The sequence below is a fragment of the Clinocottus analis genome, unplaced genomic scaffold (genome assembly GCF_023055335.1).
Source record: "Clinocottus analis isolate CAN_PGR_092001 unplaced genomic scaffold, fCliAna1.0.p SCAF_11, whole genome shotgun sequence".
NCBI classification, from domain to species: Eukaryota; Metazoa; Chordata; class Actinopteri; order Perciformes; family Cottidae; genus Clinocottus; species Clinocottus analis.
The window spans coordinates 20,960,491-20,977,110 of record NW_027175832.1 but is presented as its reverse complement, the minus strand read 5'-3'; the positions used below and the strand labels follow the sequence as shown (position 1 = coordinate 20,977,110).

The following is a 16,620-nucleotide window of genomic DNA, read 5'->3' as shown; positions in this document are numbered from 1 at the left end:
AAAGCTGGTAACACTGGTGTACTTTTACTCCATAAAGCTGGTAACACTGGTGTACTTTTACTCCATAAAGCTGGTAACACTGGTGTACTTTTACTCCATAAAGCTGGTAACACTGGTGTACTTTTACCCCATAAAGCTGGTAACACTGGTGTACTTTTACCCCATAAAGCTGGTAATACTGGTGTACTTTTACTCCATAAAGCTGGTAACACTGGTGTACTTTTACTCCATAAAGCTGGTAACACTGGTGTACTTTTACTCCATAAAGCTGGTAACACTGGTGTACTTTTACTCCATAAAGCTGGTAACACTGGTGTACTTTTACTCCATAAAGCTGGTAACACTGGTGTACTTTTACCCCATAAAGCTAGTAACACTGGTGTACTTTTACCCCATAAAGCTGGTAATACTGGTGTACTTTTACCCCATAAAGCTGGTAACACTGGTGTACTTTTACCCCATAAAGCTGGTAATACTGGTGTACTTTTACCCCATAAAGCTGGTAATACTGGTGTACTTTTACCCCATAAAGCTGGTAACACTGGTGTACTTTTACCCCATAAAGCTGGTAATACTGGTGTACTTTTACCCCATAAAGCTGGTAATACTGGTGTACTTCAACAATAACGATGAAACACACAGAAGGTCTCCAGGTTTATTCGAGTGCAGGAATGTGAGCGTGCAGTGCGTCGGCCGGCCTGATGGGGGCGCTGTGACGCAGTACAGGGGTGGACAAAATAACAGAAACACCAGCAGCAAATCAACATTTCGCCAAATTTGGACTTTGAGTTTTGAGGCCACAGAAAGTCGCAGCGATCATCATCCGTTAACGGGAAGTCGCTGAATGTTGGACTTCTACATATTTCATATATTTTCCATAATTTGACAAAAAGTACTTTTTATTTTTTACATTTAGCATCTAGAAAATCATTCAGGTAGAAAATAAGTTTCTAATGGAAAAAAATGATGATTTCAGCTTCTTGTAAGCTGTCAAAATAAAAATAATAATAATAATTAATAATATTTTTTCACGTCAGTTTAACATGTTTGGCCGTAAAAGACAAAAGTGCCATCTCAAGAAAATATTCAGTAAATAACGTTTTTTGCGGTGAATACGACAAAAATAAATCTGCAAACATTGTAACAAATAAAAGTAAAAAAACGGCTTTGAACTCTTGACGCGTTTGCTCCAGAAGTTGTTTTTTTTTGGACAAACAAAAAAAAGTCCTTTCTTTCTCGTGTAAATACAAAGTGTAACTTGAACACCGTAAAAGTTGTGTTAGAAGTCGCAACGACCGCCGGTGGTTGTCCTCGCTGTGCCAGCTAGCGCTGCCGAACTGGTCCCGCTACCGTCGGTGGTTGTCGGGAGCTAGCAGCAGTGCTAGCTGGCTACAGCGGTGCGCTAGCAGCAGTGCCAGCTGGCTACAGCGGTGCGCTAGCAGCAGTGCTAGCTGGCTACAGCGGTGCGCTAGCAGCAGTGCTAGCTGGCTACAGAGGTGCGCTAGCAGCAGTGCTAGCTGGCTACAGCGGGGAGGTAGCGGGGACAGCCACTGAAGGTCGTAGCGGCTTATAACAACTTTTACGGTAAGATTCTCTTGGTTCGAGCGCCTGAACCTCTCAGTCATGTACATTAATATGTACAGACAGTATATTGTACACGTAATACACAGCGACTTCACTCGTAAATAACTTTTCTTTTTAAAAGAACTGAAAAAAATGACTGGCGAGGGAAACTTGTTTGTTTTTGACCTAAACCTCCGATCGAAGAAACGTCGTGAGGAAGAAAAGCGTTTTGAACGAGGAACACAACGTTTCTTAGGCCGCCGTCACCGAGCTGCCACTCCACCTCCAACGTAACATAACGACAAAATATAAATGTTAGAAAATAAAAAACATGCCAACGCAAAGACAGCAGAGTTCCCCTTTTGTCACCGTCAATTTTCATCTTTAAATTTGGCAGCATCGTCTTTGGATTTCCTCTCGTCCAGACCGGTGCAAAGGTCACCGAGAGGTTAAAGGTCACCGAGATGTCAAAGGTCAGCGGGGAAATACCCTTTGATGCGTTTTTTGTGTTTGTTTTCAATTCAGAAAAAGCAAAAAGTCTGAAAATGAGGAAACGGGAATGTTTAACGGCATCAAGCTCTTTCTCTTTTGGCGGGAAAATATCGATTGAAACTGATTTTGCGACGTTCCGCGTGCACCTTCCTGCTTCCTCCGGAGTCACGCTCCAGAAACAACAATCAACGACCCGAGCGGTGCGTTCAGGGACTTTTGTTCCAGCAGCTCTTTGCCAAAACGCTGCAGGAGGAACATTTTACAACTCACGGGCCCCGACTACCCTTTTAGTATTTCATGTGATATTTAAAAAATGTATTTATTTGTAACATTTGCGTTTTTTAAATAACCATCGTCATCGTCGCAGTAAGCCACTATCGACACAAGGGGGCGCCGCCAACGCAACAAACTGAACCTGTTGATCCATCAAAAGAAAACTAATATTCATTATTCTAAAGAAAAAAATACCAGTTCTCAAATATGATGGAAAACCAGCTCTTTCTCATGCTGCCTTCAGGTCCTTCTGGATTTACCGTAAACATGAACATCTGTGGTCAGATGGGCCTAAACACTAACACTCAAAACTCGTTAAAGAAAGAAAATAAAGAACATAACTTCTGTTAGTCAGCTAACCGATCGCCACCGTGACGACTTCCTAACTTACACTCGTGTGAACATACAAACTAAAGAACTACAAACACGGAGAAACCAAACAAAGTGAACGCACGCTGCTCAGGAGGGGCGGAGCCTCTCCTCTGGAGGGGGAGGAGCCTCTCCTTCAGAATTCCAGGTCCAGCTGGATTTTGTGCTCAAAGATGGCGATCAGCAGCATGATGCCGAAGCCCAGCAGGATGCCGGTGTTCTGCAGCAGGAAGAAGCCGCAGTGGCTAAAGCCGTGGTCCCCGGCGTCGTTGTGCAACATCTCGGGAACCTGCGAGGACAAAACGGTGATTAAATAACTTTATTAGTCTTCTTGCAGGCGGACGGTTCGTGAGAAGTGGACGTAAACGTGTGCGGCAGAGTCTGAAGCCTCGGAATTCGGCGATTTTGGCCGCCGCCATCTTGTTTCTCTTGCAACCAGTGAACAGGAAGTGAGCGGCAGGGACCTGTCGATCACATGGTAGTACCGCCCCCATGCTTTGCGGGCACTTCCTGCGCCCACAAACCGGATAAAACCAGTTGACTGCTGGCTGGACCGGTAACAAGCGCGATGCAGGGCGGTGGCCACTAGAGGTCAGCCTTCACACCATGTTTCCCAAACAGAGAAGAGAGTGTGAGTGTGAGTGTGTGTGTGTGTGTGTGTGTGTGTGTGTGTGTGTGTGTGTGTGTGTGTGTGAGAAGAGGCCATCTGCTGCTGAAGGCTGCTCTCCGTCCACAGAACAGACGCTGGTGACTGGGTGAGGGCTCGGCAGCGCAGACAGATTAAATTATTGTAATATTTGCTTTTAGTTTGTTGACGTTCTCTCTGCTCTCAGTGTGTGAACTATCGACATGTTTCCATGGACGTGTTGTCTTTATCTTTACAAACACTGATGCAACTGGTTTGTTTCTTCTTGTGCAATCTGTGGATTTTTCCACACGTCCCGTTATTACCGGCAGTGATGCCTTCAGGCTCCCCTCGTTAAACTCCACTCCCAGAGCTAGACCGGTTCAACACAGAGCAGTCCCAGTAGACCCAGTAGACCCAGTACACTCACCATGTCCACCAGGGCCACGTACATGAAGAGCCCGGCCGTGAGGGCGAAGATCCAGATGCAGATGTTCTCGGCGTAGTGACCGATCAGGATGCCGATGACCACGCCCAGATAGGCCGTCATGGCCGACAGCATGTTGTACAGCATGGCCTGTCGCACCGTCATGCCGGCCTTCAGCAGCACCGCAAAGTCTCCTGGGAAATGTCACCAACCAATCAATCAGTCAACCAACCAACCAACCGGACTGCGTCCAGCAGCACGTCTTGGACAAAAGAGACCACAAAGCGCTCAGAGGATCCTCACCCAGCTCGTGAGGAAGCTCGTGACAGAAGACGGCCACCGCCGTGCTGAGGCCGCTGGACAGACCCTCAGTGAAGGCCGCGCCTGCAGGGAGAGGACCAGCTCAGCACGAGTAGCTACGATGCTACAAAGCTACAGCTCTATGATGCTACAGCTCTATGATGCTACAAAGCTACAGCTCTATGATGCTACAGCTCTATGATGCTACAAAGCTACAGCTCTATGATGCTACAGCTCTATGATGCTACAGCTCTATGATGCTACAAAGCTACAGCTCTATGATGCTACAATGATACAGCTCTATGATGCTACAGCTCTATGATGCTACAGCTCTATGATGCTACAGCTCTATGATGCTACAGCTCTATGATGCTACAAAGCTACAGCTCTATGATGCTACAGCTCTATGATGCTACAAAGCTACAGCTCTATGATGCTACAATGATACAGCTCTATGATGCTACAGCTCTATGATGCTACAGCTCTATGATGCTACAGCTCTATGATGCTACAAAGCTATGATGCTATCGTAACAGAGGCCTAAAATGAGTGTTTTGAGGGAAATGATGGTGACCACGAGAACAAAAAGGCATCCATTTGAAACGGGTCTCGGGCCACCGGGCTCAGAGCTTCACTCACCGATGGCGAGGCCGTCGCTGAAGTTGTGCAGCCCGTCGCCCATGATGACCATCCAGGCCAGCGTGGCCACGCCGGCCTGCTGGAAGTGCTCCTCTGAGTAGGAGTGGGCGTGGCTGTGCGGGTGGTGGTTCTGGGAGTGGTGGTGGTGCAGGATGTGGTGGTAGTCGTGGTGGTGGTGGTGCGTGCTGTCGGCCGGGCCCACCGTGTCGTGGAAGTGGGAGTGGCACTTGTTCTCGCAGTCCTCGGCGGTGTAGGCGGCGGCGGCCCCCGCCTGCAGCATCACCTGCTCCTCCTCCGACACGCCGAACATGCCGGAGCCGTTGGGCTCGGCATCTGCAGGAGGAGGGAACGTTACCGCGACCGCCGGCACCAACGACCCCGACAGCAGCTTCAGGGGTTTTGATGGTGACGCGAGCGCGAGCGTCTCTAGTGCCGAATGACACGGTGATTTAAGTCAAAACAGCCGTCTCCGACCGCCGGGTCGCGGCCCGGTATTTAAAAAAAATCAAGTTTCTAAGTTTTTTTGAATTTCTTAAGAATTGATTTTACAAAATGTTACTTTTTTTAACTACTTTTTTTTACTAAATTGTATTTTCCAATTTATTTATTTTTTACAAAATGTTATTTGTTTTACCAATTTTTATTTATGTTTTTTAATTTAAAATTTTATTTTTTACAAATTTTTATTTTATTTTTTACAAAAAGATATTTTATTTTTTACAACATTTTATTAAAAAAAAGTGTAACCTCAGACGTACTGAAGTAATATTGAAAAAAATACAAAACTTAATTTTTTTATAAAACTTTGAAAATTAAAAGAATTCCAACTTTGATATTTCAACGTGATTCAACTTAATGGTAGATTGGATCTTTATGTTGCTGTTGTTGTTATTGTTGTTGTGGTGGAGTTTGTGCCTCACCGTCAGCCGGCTTCAGGTCGTTCTCCTCCAGCGCCGGCTGCTTCTCCGGGTCGGCTTTATCCTTCTGGTCCCACTTCTTCTGGACCTGTTGAGTTCACATTGTGACCAGAGGACTTTAAACCTCATTAACTTTCAGGCCTAAAGAACGTTTCAATGCCGTGACGCGTGAACCTGCCGCTCGTTTAGTTTCAGCGCTTCACGCGTTCGACCTTGAGGGAGTAAATGCGCGACCTTCTGCTTGTCCTTGTACATCTTGCCCAGCGTGAGGAAGTGCTCGATCAGGAACATGACGTAGACGCCGCTCAGCGCCGCCAGGCCCTTCCACACGCCGTCCAGGCTCTCCTCCTCTTCCTCGTGCTCCGCGTCCCCGTGGTGGTGGTGGTGGTGGTGGCCGCCCAGAGACTGCAACACACGGGAGACCCTGAATGCATCGTCACCTCTCTGACACACAAAGCTCAGATTCCTCCTCACAATCTGACCCTCAGTTTTGCTTCTTCTCCTGACTGAAGCGGTCGTCCCTCGCGGTGTGTTCAGGGACAGTGGGAGAGACGGCAACCTGGCGGTTGAGGCGTTTGTTCAGACTTACGTGGGGGATGAGGTGCAGGAAGGCGTCGCCGCTCAGCGTGCCGACCGCCAGCGCCACCAGGAAGCTGAGCAGGAACTTGAAGAAGACTTTGTTCATGAGCGGGATGAGCACCACGCCGAGCAGCGACATGAGGCTGATGACGGTGATGGAGACGAAGCCGCCGACCCACGCTGCAGCAGGGACACGCAGCACGTCACACATCAGTTTACAGGACTTTTAACCACATTTCCAGGACTTTTTCAGGCCTGGAATGAACCATTTTAACATTCCAGGTTTTCCATGAGCGTATGAACTCTGCACGCTCTCACCGATCGCCACGTTCCTGGAACTTTGCCCACCGATGCGATCCTCGTGGTCCGAGTGGTTGTGGTGGTGTTCGTGGTCTGGAAGAGACCAGAGGCAAATACATCATCATCATCATCATCATCATCATCAAGACAGAACATTAAAGTGATGTGTAAATATCAGATATTATTTTATATCTCAGGTTGATAAAGTTAAACATCAGGATTCATCTCTAACGTCTATTTCATATTCATGTAAAGCATCTGTGTGTGCGTGTGTGCGTGTGCGCGTGCGCGTGTGCGCGTGCGCGTGTACCCGTCTCCTGGTGGTTGCGGTGCTGGATGCAGGCTCCGTCGTCGATCTGGCTGAGCAGGGCGGGGCACAGGAAGCTGAAGTCGGCGATCGTCACCGTGGCCTCGTGTGACATGCCGTGCGACAACAGGATGCTAGAGGCGTTCAGGCACTGCAGGAAAACACAGCAGCAGCATGTTGACAGGTTAATAGAGGGATGTGTGTGTGTGTGTGCGTGTGTGTGTGTGTGTAAAATATAATGTCGTACCTCCACACTGTCCACACTTCGGTTTTGAGGAAAGTTTTGGTTCACGTGGTCATGATCGTGGTCGTGCTCGTGGTCGTGCTCGTGGTCGTCCCCGTGGCCGTGCCCGTGGTCGTGCCCGTGGCCGTGCCCGTGGTCGTGCCCGTGGTCGTGCCCGTGGTCGTGCCCGTGGCCGTGCCCGTGCCCGTGGTCGTGCCCGTGCCCGTGCCCGTGGTCGTGCCCGTGGTCGTGCCCGTGGCCGTGCCCGTGGCCGTGCCCGTGGCCGTGCCCGTGGCCGTGCCCGTGCCCGTGGCCGTAGCCGCCCCGGCTGACTGCAGCTGCTCGTGTCGGGCTCTCAGCGTCCCGTCCGGCGGTCTCGTCCCCTGCAGGTTTGGGCTGCTCTCGTCCCTCAGTAGCGTCTCCCAGGCTCGCCACTAGCTGCGCGCTATAGAGCGCCGTGGTGCCGGCTTCCTGCGCCGCCGCGGCCTTCTGGTGCTGCGGGCCGGTCTGATCTTTGGAGACTTCAGAGGTCTTCCCCTGTGGAGCAGGTTCAGCGCGTTTCTGGATATGGTGGGCGTGGCTGTGGCCATGACCGTGGCCATGACCGTGGCCATGACCGTGGCCTCCCTGGTGGTGGTGGTGGCCCGGTTGCTCGTGGTGCTTCACCGTAACGGTCCTGATGCGATCCAACCCCACGTTCTGCAAGAGGCGCTTCAACCCGGCCAGAGAGATGGTGCCGTTCTCTCCATACCTGTTGGGTTTCATTGTCTTGAGTGAAATGAGAATATTTTGCTCATAAATGTCAATAAACGTGCATTTTGTTCTGCCGTTGGATCATTTACTGATACTGTAAAACCTGTACACTGTAATCTACAACAACATCTAAATCCCAAGAAAAGCTTCTGAGCTTCCTTTACAATGGTTGTTTTTAAGGTCTTAACCTGAGATGGCGTCAGTCTCTGTGCAGAGCGTGAGCTCACCTGTTGAACAGAGCCTCCAGGTGTTGCCTCCGGCTCTGCTCCGCCCTCTGCGGGTCGATCACGGCCGACAGTGAACGCACCGCGCCGACCGGCTCCGCGGTGGACGGGACGCAGTCCGGCCCGGACGTCCCGGCGCCGGACAAACTCACGACGACGAACAACATCAACGTCAACATGGCGTCTGCCGGGAAACACAAGTTAAATAGAAGTTATGCGATGCAACAATACTCCATTAAAAGTAAATGTAGTACATTGAGTATTGAAGATACCAACATGTACATACACGTTAGTATCATGCACATACATGATGTCTTTGTTTACACTACTACACGTGTGTGACAGCTGTCAGTTGTTATTCTGCAGATTAAAGCTCTAATGTGCATATGACATATGTTGTGTGGTTAAAAACTACATGAAAGCGTTTAGAAACAGTATTGTTTATAGAAATGTGATCAATGAATAATCAATTGTGATTTGTGATGAAGTAATTAAAATAGCCACATTACATAAGATCTATAACATCTCCAAAGTAAGTTTCCCCAACACTACCATCAGTGCTGTTCAGAGGTTGGAGGGGGAAAGCTCAGTGAACGATGTCGCCAGGTGTGTTGGACGTGAAGCCGAACTGAAGAGAAGCTCCTAAATCATTCATGTTCACAGAGTCCAGCCGAGAAGAGAGGACATCCGTCCTCCTGATGGGAACAGATGTTAAACTTATAGCTTCTATGAACGGGGTCTGGTCGCAGACCGCGTCAGGCTCATGGATGTTCTTTTTTTTATTTGTTTAACTTGACGCAACAATCAAACAAAGCTCATAATGAGTCACGTCAATCAACGTGCACGTTCGGTGTTCTGGCGTCCAGGTGGAACCAGCAGCACAGGTGGCGCAGGCGCTTCTCCTCACCTCCTTGTGTCCGGCTCGGTTAGCTTCTCTCTGCTAGCCGGTGTTACGGCGCGACCAGCGACCGCGTTCACTGGCGACTTTTAGTCGCACGCGAACGCCTTTGTAGCTGTCCTCGTGAATGCCGGATTGTTTTACCGCGTCAACGGCGTCAGAAATAACTAAACACATACTCCACTCTGGAGCCTATTATGTAACACAGTCAAACATAAAAATAATTTAAAAATGATATAGTATAGCGTACGTATTTTTTATTAACCAAGTTTATTTCGAAAAGAGGGGCCATTTGCCAACTTTCCTCCAAAAACTCTTCCGGTTTTGACCTCAAGACACACGGATCAAAGCCGTGTTTAGAGCATTAAAAAAAGATCCGCCACTCACGAAGACAGCTAAACATCGACGGACGCGGTCGGCTGAGAGTCTCCAGTGAACACGGTCGCCCGTTCTGCCACAACACCGGCGGGTAGTTCGTTAAACGTCTCGGAGGATGCTGACGAACGCGTCTGCCATGTGGCGCGTAGGCCTCGGGCCTCGTGCTGCGGCCTACGCTTCCGCCTGACGTTTAGATCCAACTATTATCGCGTCATGACAATATATATATATATATATATGTATATAATATACAACGTTTAAAAAATTCAACCAGCCACTCGCTGGCTCGCTCGCGCGCTCACTGGAGGTAAACAGTAACACGTTGGGGTTTTGCGCCCCGCACCAGCCGAGTGCCGTGTGCACAACATAAAAAAGGGACGGCACAACCCGGAAACAGAGGAGCCGCCATGCTGCGACCGGGTTTAATAAATAACTAAACAATTAAAAACGCTTTTCTAAAGGCGTGGAAGTGACTTACGGTGTTTATGTGTGTTTTACTCTTCTTCGGTTGACGTGTGAACGCTCTCCGGTCCGGTTAATGATAAATGGAGGACAAGGAGCGTGTGCCTCCTTCAGGGGCTGTCGGATATCTGAGTTGTACCCAGAGTGCGAGACAGAGAAAAGGCAGGGGGCGGAGGGGTAGGGGGATTTGCATAACTCAGAGGTGTCACCTGGAACGATCTTCAAAGAGGCGGAGGATGCATTCATTTTTTTTACTTTGTTAGTTCAGTTAATATTATTCTAATGTGTTCGTTGTGTATGTTGTGCCTTGTGTTTCCTGCTGTAACGTTCAGAGTTGTGTGGTGTTTATGAACACGCATCCTGTCCTGTATTTAGGAGGATTTTCTACATGTACATATGTTAACCTGCACCAGGCTCTCAAAGAGGGAGACCGGGAACCTTTACCTGGTCCTTCATAGTCTCAGTGTAGTCCTGGTCCTTCATAGTCTCAGTGTAGTCCTGGTCCTTCATAGTCTCAGTGTAGTCCTGGTCCTCTCTAGTCTCAGTGTAGTCCTGGTCCTCTCTAGTCTCAGTGTAGTCCTGGTCCTCTCTAGTCTCAGTGTAGTCCTGGTCCTCTATAGTCTCAGTGTAGTCCTGGTCCTCTATAGTTTCAGTGTAGTCCTGGTCCTCTATAGTCTCAGTGTAGTCCTGGTCCTCTATAGTTTCAGTGTAGTCCTGGTCCTCTATAGTCTCAGTGTAGTCCTGGTCCTCTATAGTCTAAGTGTAGTCCTGGTCCTCTCTAGTCTCAGTGTAGTCCTGGTCCTCTCTAGTCTCAGTGTAGTCCTGGTCCTCTACAGACCTCTTGAACGTACTTTTCCAGGAGAACCTGAAGGCATCGCGGCAGGAGCCCTGTGAAGCAGGACCAGGACATGTGATGCTCTGGGTCATGTGACCGTGTGACCGCGAGGAAGATGAGGGTGAAGAGGATTAGTGAGCAAAAATGTGGAAACTCCCAACATTAGTTTAGAAGTACGTGTACTTCCCCCTTCACATGACGTTGTACTTCTACTGCGTCTCGGTGTACTTTGACTGCACCACCAGATCTTTCATCACATCTTTCCAGATTTAACTAACGTACTTTTATTAATTGTTAAAAATACTTTAAAGACTTCAATCAAAGCCAAACTTCACTCAGATACTCTTCACATATGGAGCTGTGTTATATGTCTGTTTCCTGTGTGAACACGGTTCCTCCAGCAGCGGCTCTTCAGTCATTTAATCTCCTGCTAAACCAACAGAGTGAAGCTCCTGTTTGTTTTCTTTATCTAACAGAAGCTACGGGAATCTTTACGTGTTGTGTGTTTATATGTTATAATGTTACAGTGACAATATAGAGATATATCTATGTATATACAGATATATCTCTATATGGTGATATATAAGTATAGTATCATCATTATATACAATATAATCTCTACTAACTTGTTCTTAATCAACTAATTCATTGGGGACTATTTTCAGTGGCGGATGAATCCACGTTGCGTGTTTTTAGTGTTTTCACAGTGAAGTCCACGTCATGAGAATGAGCCCTTAAACACACAAATACACAACTTTAAGTAGAACATCTAAATCCTGAACAACTGAACCCAACCTGCGCTGTTGTTTCTTCCTCTCAGAGGAAACGCCCTCCAGCTGCTGCTGCAGCACCTCTGTGTCAACGAGCGGCCGGAGACGCGCCCCCTCCATCACATGAGCTGCTGTGACCCACAAGAGCAACAACACAACTTTGTGTTAGTGTGCAGAACGCCAGGCAGCTCCACTCCAACTTCCCACACTGTGTGTGTGTGTGTGTGTGTGTGTGTGTGTGTGTGTGTGTGTGTGTGTGTGTGTGTGTGTGTGTGTGTGTGTGTTTATATATATATATATATATATATATATATATATATATATATATATATATATATATATATATATATATATATATATATATATATATAAAGTAGTTAATGAGATGCTGCAGTGAACAATTTAAAGGATTGTCATGTGTTTTTTATGTATTTGTACACAGAACAGAACTTTAACAGTGTAAAAAGTACAACGTTTGCTCTGAGGCGTCGTGGAGAAGAAGTTTAAATATAAAAAACTGCTGAAATGATTTTAAAATGACTTGATATATATATATATATATATATATATATATATATATATATATATATATATATATATATATATATATATATATTCATACACACAGTATATGTATATCCTGAGGGTGTACTTGCAACAGTGGTATTAAGTGGAGCATTACTTTGAATGTCCACCAGGTGGCGACACCTTACTACAAACTAAACAAAGAAAGAAACGCTGCAGCTATCATTAGATTATATTCCTCCATCATTAATACTCATGCAACAATATATATATATATATATATATATATATATATATATATATATATATATATATATATATATTAATATAACTGCATTAATATAACGCAGATCTTTTTTGTGTTAAAATGACTTTTTTCAGTCTTGTTTTGCGTAAAATGTCACAACTTGTGTCTTTAATCTCTGATTTGTCATAACCTACAAATGCAACAGAACCGTCTTTCCTGGATCTTCCTGCTTGAATTAACGGATCATTAAACTTCATTAATACTCACGTTCCTGCACGAACAAAAGGAATAAAACCCAAATCCAATAATGAAAGCAGGAGAAGACTTTGTCTGAGTCTGGATGGATCTCCTGTCGGGGGGGCAGTGAAAATAAATAGCTTAAAATAGCTTAAAGTCCTAAGTAGAGCCAAAGAAATCCACCTTCTGTTATTTGTTACTATCTCCTTCTCTCCTTCTCTCTAATCCTCACTTCTTCCCTCGTTCCTCCACCGCTTATTTTATCAAATTTCCAGGACTTTTAAATTGTGAGAAGTCATGAAAAAGCACATGTGAGAATGTGTGTGAACCCTGCGTTAACGCAGGGTTCACACACATTCTCACATGTGCTTTTTCATGACTTTCCACGACCTTCACATGACCTCTCCATGACCTTCCCTCAGGTCAACCCTCCACGACCTCATCTTTTACTTCACATTCATAACCTGACTTGATGGACTGAATCAACCTCAGAGAGAGACGATGAAGAAGTTCATGATGCGTCTCCAGGAGGCGGAGCCTCACCGGCACGTCTTCATGGATGAAACACATGGCAGCTGCAATAATAACAAACACTTTGACTTATTGCTTTTCCTCCTCATCTTTCAACATCAGTCACATTTTATTCCCTTTCTAAGGTTTCATGAGGACCAGTAAGGAACCACGAGGACCAGTAAGGAACCACGAGGACCAGTGAGGACACATGAGGACCAGTAAGGAACCACGAGGACCAGTGAGGACACATGAGGACCAGTAAGGAACCACGAGGACCAGTAAGGAACCACGAGGACCAGTAAGGAACCACGAGGACCAGTAAGGAACCACGAGGACCAGTGAGGACACATGAGGACCAGTAAGGAACCACGAGGACCAGTAAGGAACCACGAGGACCAGTGAGGACACATGACTTCAGTACTACATGTACCTCTGAGATGCAGTATAAAGTACTACATGTACCTCATGGATGTAGTACAGTATCAAGTACAACATGTACCTGTGAGATGTAGTACAGTATAAAGTACTACATGTACCTGTGAGATGTAGTACGGTATGAAGTACTACATATACCTGTGAGATGCAGTACAGTATGAAGTACTACATATACCTGTGAGATGCAGTACAGTATGAAGTACTACATATACCTGTGAGATGCAGTACAGTATGAAGTACTACATGTACCTCTGAGATGCAGTATAAAGTACTACATGTACCTCATGGATGTAGTACAGTATGAAGTACTACATGTACCTGTGAGATGCAGTATAAAGTACTACATGTACCTCATGGATGTAGTACAGTATGAAGTACTACATGTACCTGTGAGATGTAGTACAGTATGAAGTACTACATGTACCTGTGAGATGTAGTACAGTATGAAGTACTACATGTACCTGTGAGTTGTAGTACAGTATGAAGTACTACATGTACCTGTGAGTTGTAGTACAGTATGAAGTACTACATGTACCTGTGAGTTGTAGTACAGTATGAAGTACTACATGTACCTGTGAGTTGTAGTACAGTATGAAGTACTACATGTACCTGTGAGATGTAGTACAGTATGAAGTACTACATGTACCTGTGAGTTGTAGTACAGTATGAAGTACTACATGTACCTGTGAGATGCAGTACAGTATGAAGTACTACATGTACCTGTGAGATGTAGTACAGTATGAAGTACTACATGTACCTCATGGATGTAGTACAGTATCAAGTACTACATGTACCTGTGAGATGCAGTACAGTATGAAGTACTACATGTACCTGTGAGTTGTCGTACCGTATGAAGTCAGTTTCCTGTTGGAATCTGTTTATTCATATTCACATTTCGGGGTTGAAGCCAAACTGTTGGTTCAAACTGAAGCGTGAATATTTCTGCGCGTCGTCGTCTTGGAGACGTTGCTCGTCAGCTGACTTGTTTTGCTCGCTTCCTGCTGTTCTAATTGTTTCTAATTGATCCCAAATCACCTGATTGTGTTCTTTAAACTTCTGAGGAAATCCTCCAGGCCCGTAAAATAAACTCTTAATGACGAGGCGATCGGCCGGCGCCAAGTAATCTGTAATTCTCTCCTTATGTCCATCTGGCCGCAGGAATAATCCCAGAGTTCAATAAATAAACCCACAACAGGAGAGCGCAGCAGATGGAGCTCAGAGACAAAACCTCCTCCAGCAGTTTCACAGAGCTTCAGCACAGACAACGGAGGAAGTGGTCCATTCAACCAGAAGAACCACGTGCAGCACCCTGAGGATGCTGCTGGAGTCCTGCAGCTCGGCCCCGGACCACCATGGGTTCGGGTCTCTGTGGAGACGAGGGCTCCGGCCGCCGGCTGACGTCCCGCTCCCGTCTGGAATGAAGCCTTGTCCTCTGTGGGTCAGTGCCTTGCTCAGGGGTCGACCGACCCGTGAAGGCAGGTCGGCCCGTGAGGGTTTTAGAAACCACCCCCCCAGGGAGGAGGACTGAGCGGTTGTTTTATAAAACTAAATCATGATTATGAAATTATGAAAAAACAAACAAATCTGCTGCATCTGGATGTATTGAACACCAGAAGTTATATACAAGTGAAATATATGATTTAGTACATGAGAAAATTAAAATAGACCCAATAAGGCCCAATGAGTCCAATGGCCCCAAAGCCCTAATGGACCCAAAACCCCAATGGCCCCAATGGACCCATTGGACCCAAAGCCCCTAATGGCCCCAATGGGTCCATTGGGTCCATTGGGGCTAGTGGGTCCTCACCTGAATGTTCTCTGTTCTAAACCCTATCTAATTGTGTTCCTCTTCACTTTATCAAAGTCAACTTTTGCAGAGAGAAGGTTCACGTGTTGAAGGTTCACGTGTTGAAGGTTCACGTGTTGAAGGTTCACGTGTTGAAGGTTCACGTGTTCAAGGTTCACGTGTTAAAGGTTCACGTGTTGAAGGTTCACGTGTTGAAGGTTCACGTGTTCAAGGTTCACGTGTTAAAGGTTCACGTGTTGAAGGTTCACGTGTTCAAGGTTCACGTGTTAAAGGTTCACGTGTTGAAGGTTCACGTGTTCAAGGTTCACGTGTTAAAGGTTCACGTGTTGAACGTTGACATGTTGTGCTATAGTTTGTTAGAGTTGGACCGTCCGAGAGCCAATCAGCAGCGGCGTGACTGATTCAGCGTCTGCTCCACTCTGCCGGCCGGCGGGCGGCGATGGCGCCCTGGAGGACGGTCATAGAGCCGCCGGCGTGGAGCCGACCCCGTCCATCAGCCCCGGAGGCCTCGCATCCGCCGCCCGCGAGACAAGAGCAACGCGTGATGGAGACGACACGCCAGCAGCAGGATGGAGGCTCGCCGGATCCGTCCAGTCGGCCGCTGTGGAGCCAACGCAGGCACACCAGTAACGGCTCAAGATTTGCTATTCAACCCATATTTCCCATTCCTTCTCACTCCTCTGGTTGTATAGAAGTCTATGCTTCATGTGTTAAAGCTGCATTCTCTCTCCTGACCACCAGGGGGCGACTCCTCTGGTTGTATAGAAGTCTATGCTTCATGTGTTAAAGCTGCATTCTCTCTCCTGACCACCAGGAGGCGACTCCTCTGGTTGTATAGAAGTCTATGCTTCATGTGTTAAAGCTGCATTCTCTCTCCTGACCACCAGGGGGCGACTCCTCTGGTTGTATAGAAGTCTATGCTTCATGTGTTAAAGCTGCATTCTCTCTCCTGACCACCAGGGGGCGACTCCTCTGGTTGTATAGAAGTCTATGCTTCATGTGTTAAAGCTGCATTCTCTCTCCTGACCACCGGGGGCAACTCCTCTGGTTGTATAGAAGTCTATGCTTCATGTGTTAAAGCTGCATTCTCTCTCCTGACCACCAGGGGGCGACTCCTCTGGTTGTATAGAAGTCTATATAAGTGACTCTACTTCTCTCTTGGTGTATTCCCTCAGTAAACATTGTAAACATGAGTTTATGTCTCAATCTCTAGTTTCACGTCTTCTTCTATACAGCATGATGTTCATTTAGTACATTATTCTTTACTTTAAATCCTGCCCAATGCTGCTCTTCATCTTTTTTATGATGAAGATGATGAAGATGATCTTTCCGCTGCAGAGCCTTTAAAAACATTGTATTTCTGCATTCTGTCTCGTTTGCGTTTATTTTGTGCTTTTGGTGTGCGTGCGCGCGTGCGTTGGGGGCGTGGAGGTGGAGCCCCCCCCCCCGCCCCCCGCCCCCCGCCTCCTCTCCCACGTGACCAGCCTGCCCGTCCTCCTCCTGCTCGGTCCGGATCTCTTTG

At 46.9% G+C, this 16,620-nt stretch overlaps 1 protein-coding gene across 3 annotated transcripts; it reads right to left on the bottom strand.

Moving 5' to 3' along the window:
* Positions 1-641: 641 nt before the first annotated feature.
* On the bottom strand, positions 642-9,862 carry slc39a6 (solute carrier family 39 member 6). 3 transcript variants are annotated; one of them, XM_068567823.1, is made up of 13 exons: positions 8,899-9,519; positions 8,544-8,686; positions 7,995-8,175; positions 7,039-7,765; positions 6,795-6,942; positions 6,503-6,577; positions 6,195-6,364; positions 5,840-6,010; positions 5,609-5,693; positions 4,689-5,021; positions 4,053-4,133; positions 3,753-3,943; positions 642-2,986 (listed from the first exon to the last, which is right to left on the bottom strand). In XM_068567823.1, the coding sequence occupies exons 3-13, from the start codon at positions 8,168-8,170 to the stop codon at positions 2,834-2,836; spliced, it is 2,310 nt and encodes a 769-aa protein (XP_068423924.1). In that variant the 5' UTR covers positions 8,171-8,175; positions 8,544-8,686; positions 8,899-9,519; the 3' UTR covers positions 642-2,833. The 3 variants fall into 3 exon arrangements, with proteins under 3 accessions (XP_068423924.1, XP_068423915.1, XP_068423933.1); XM_068567814.1 differs by lacking the exons at positions 8,544-8,686; positions 8,899-9,519 and adding an exon at positions 9,746-9,862; XM_068567832.1 differs by lacking the exon at positions 8,544-8,686.
* Between the last annotated feature and the right edge of the window lie 6,758 nt (positions 9,863-16,620).

What these genes read in the sequence shown, in the direction of transcription:
- slc39a6 (XM_068567814.1), bottom strand. Translation starts at nt 8,170, where the DNA reads ATGTTGACGTTGATGTTGTTCGTCGTCGTGAGTTTGTCCGGCGCCGGG. An exon ending in TGTACAAGGACAAGCAGAAG is followed by an intron (nt 5,694 to 5,839) that starts GTCGCGCATTTA and finishes TGAACTCAACAG; the next exon opens with GTCCAGAAGAAGTGGGACCA. An exon ending in CGACCTGAAGCCGGCTGACG is followed by an intron (nt 5,022 to 5,608) that starts GTGAGGCACAAA and finishes CTCCTCCTGCAG; the next exon opens with ATGCCGAGCCCAACGGCTCC.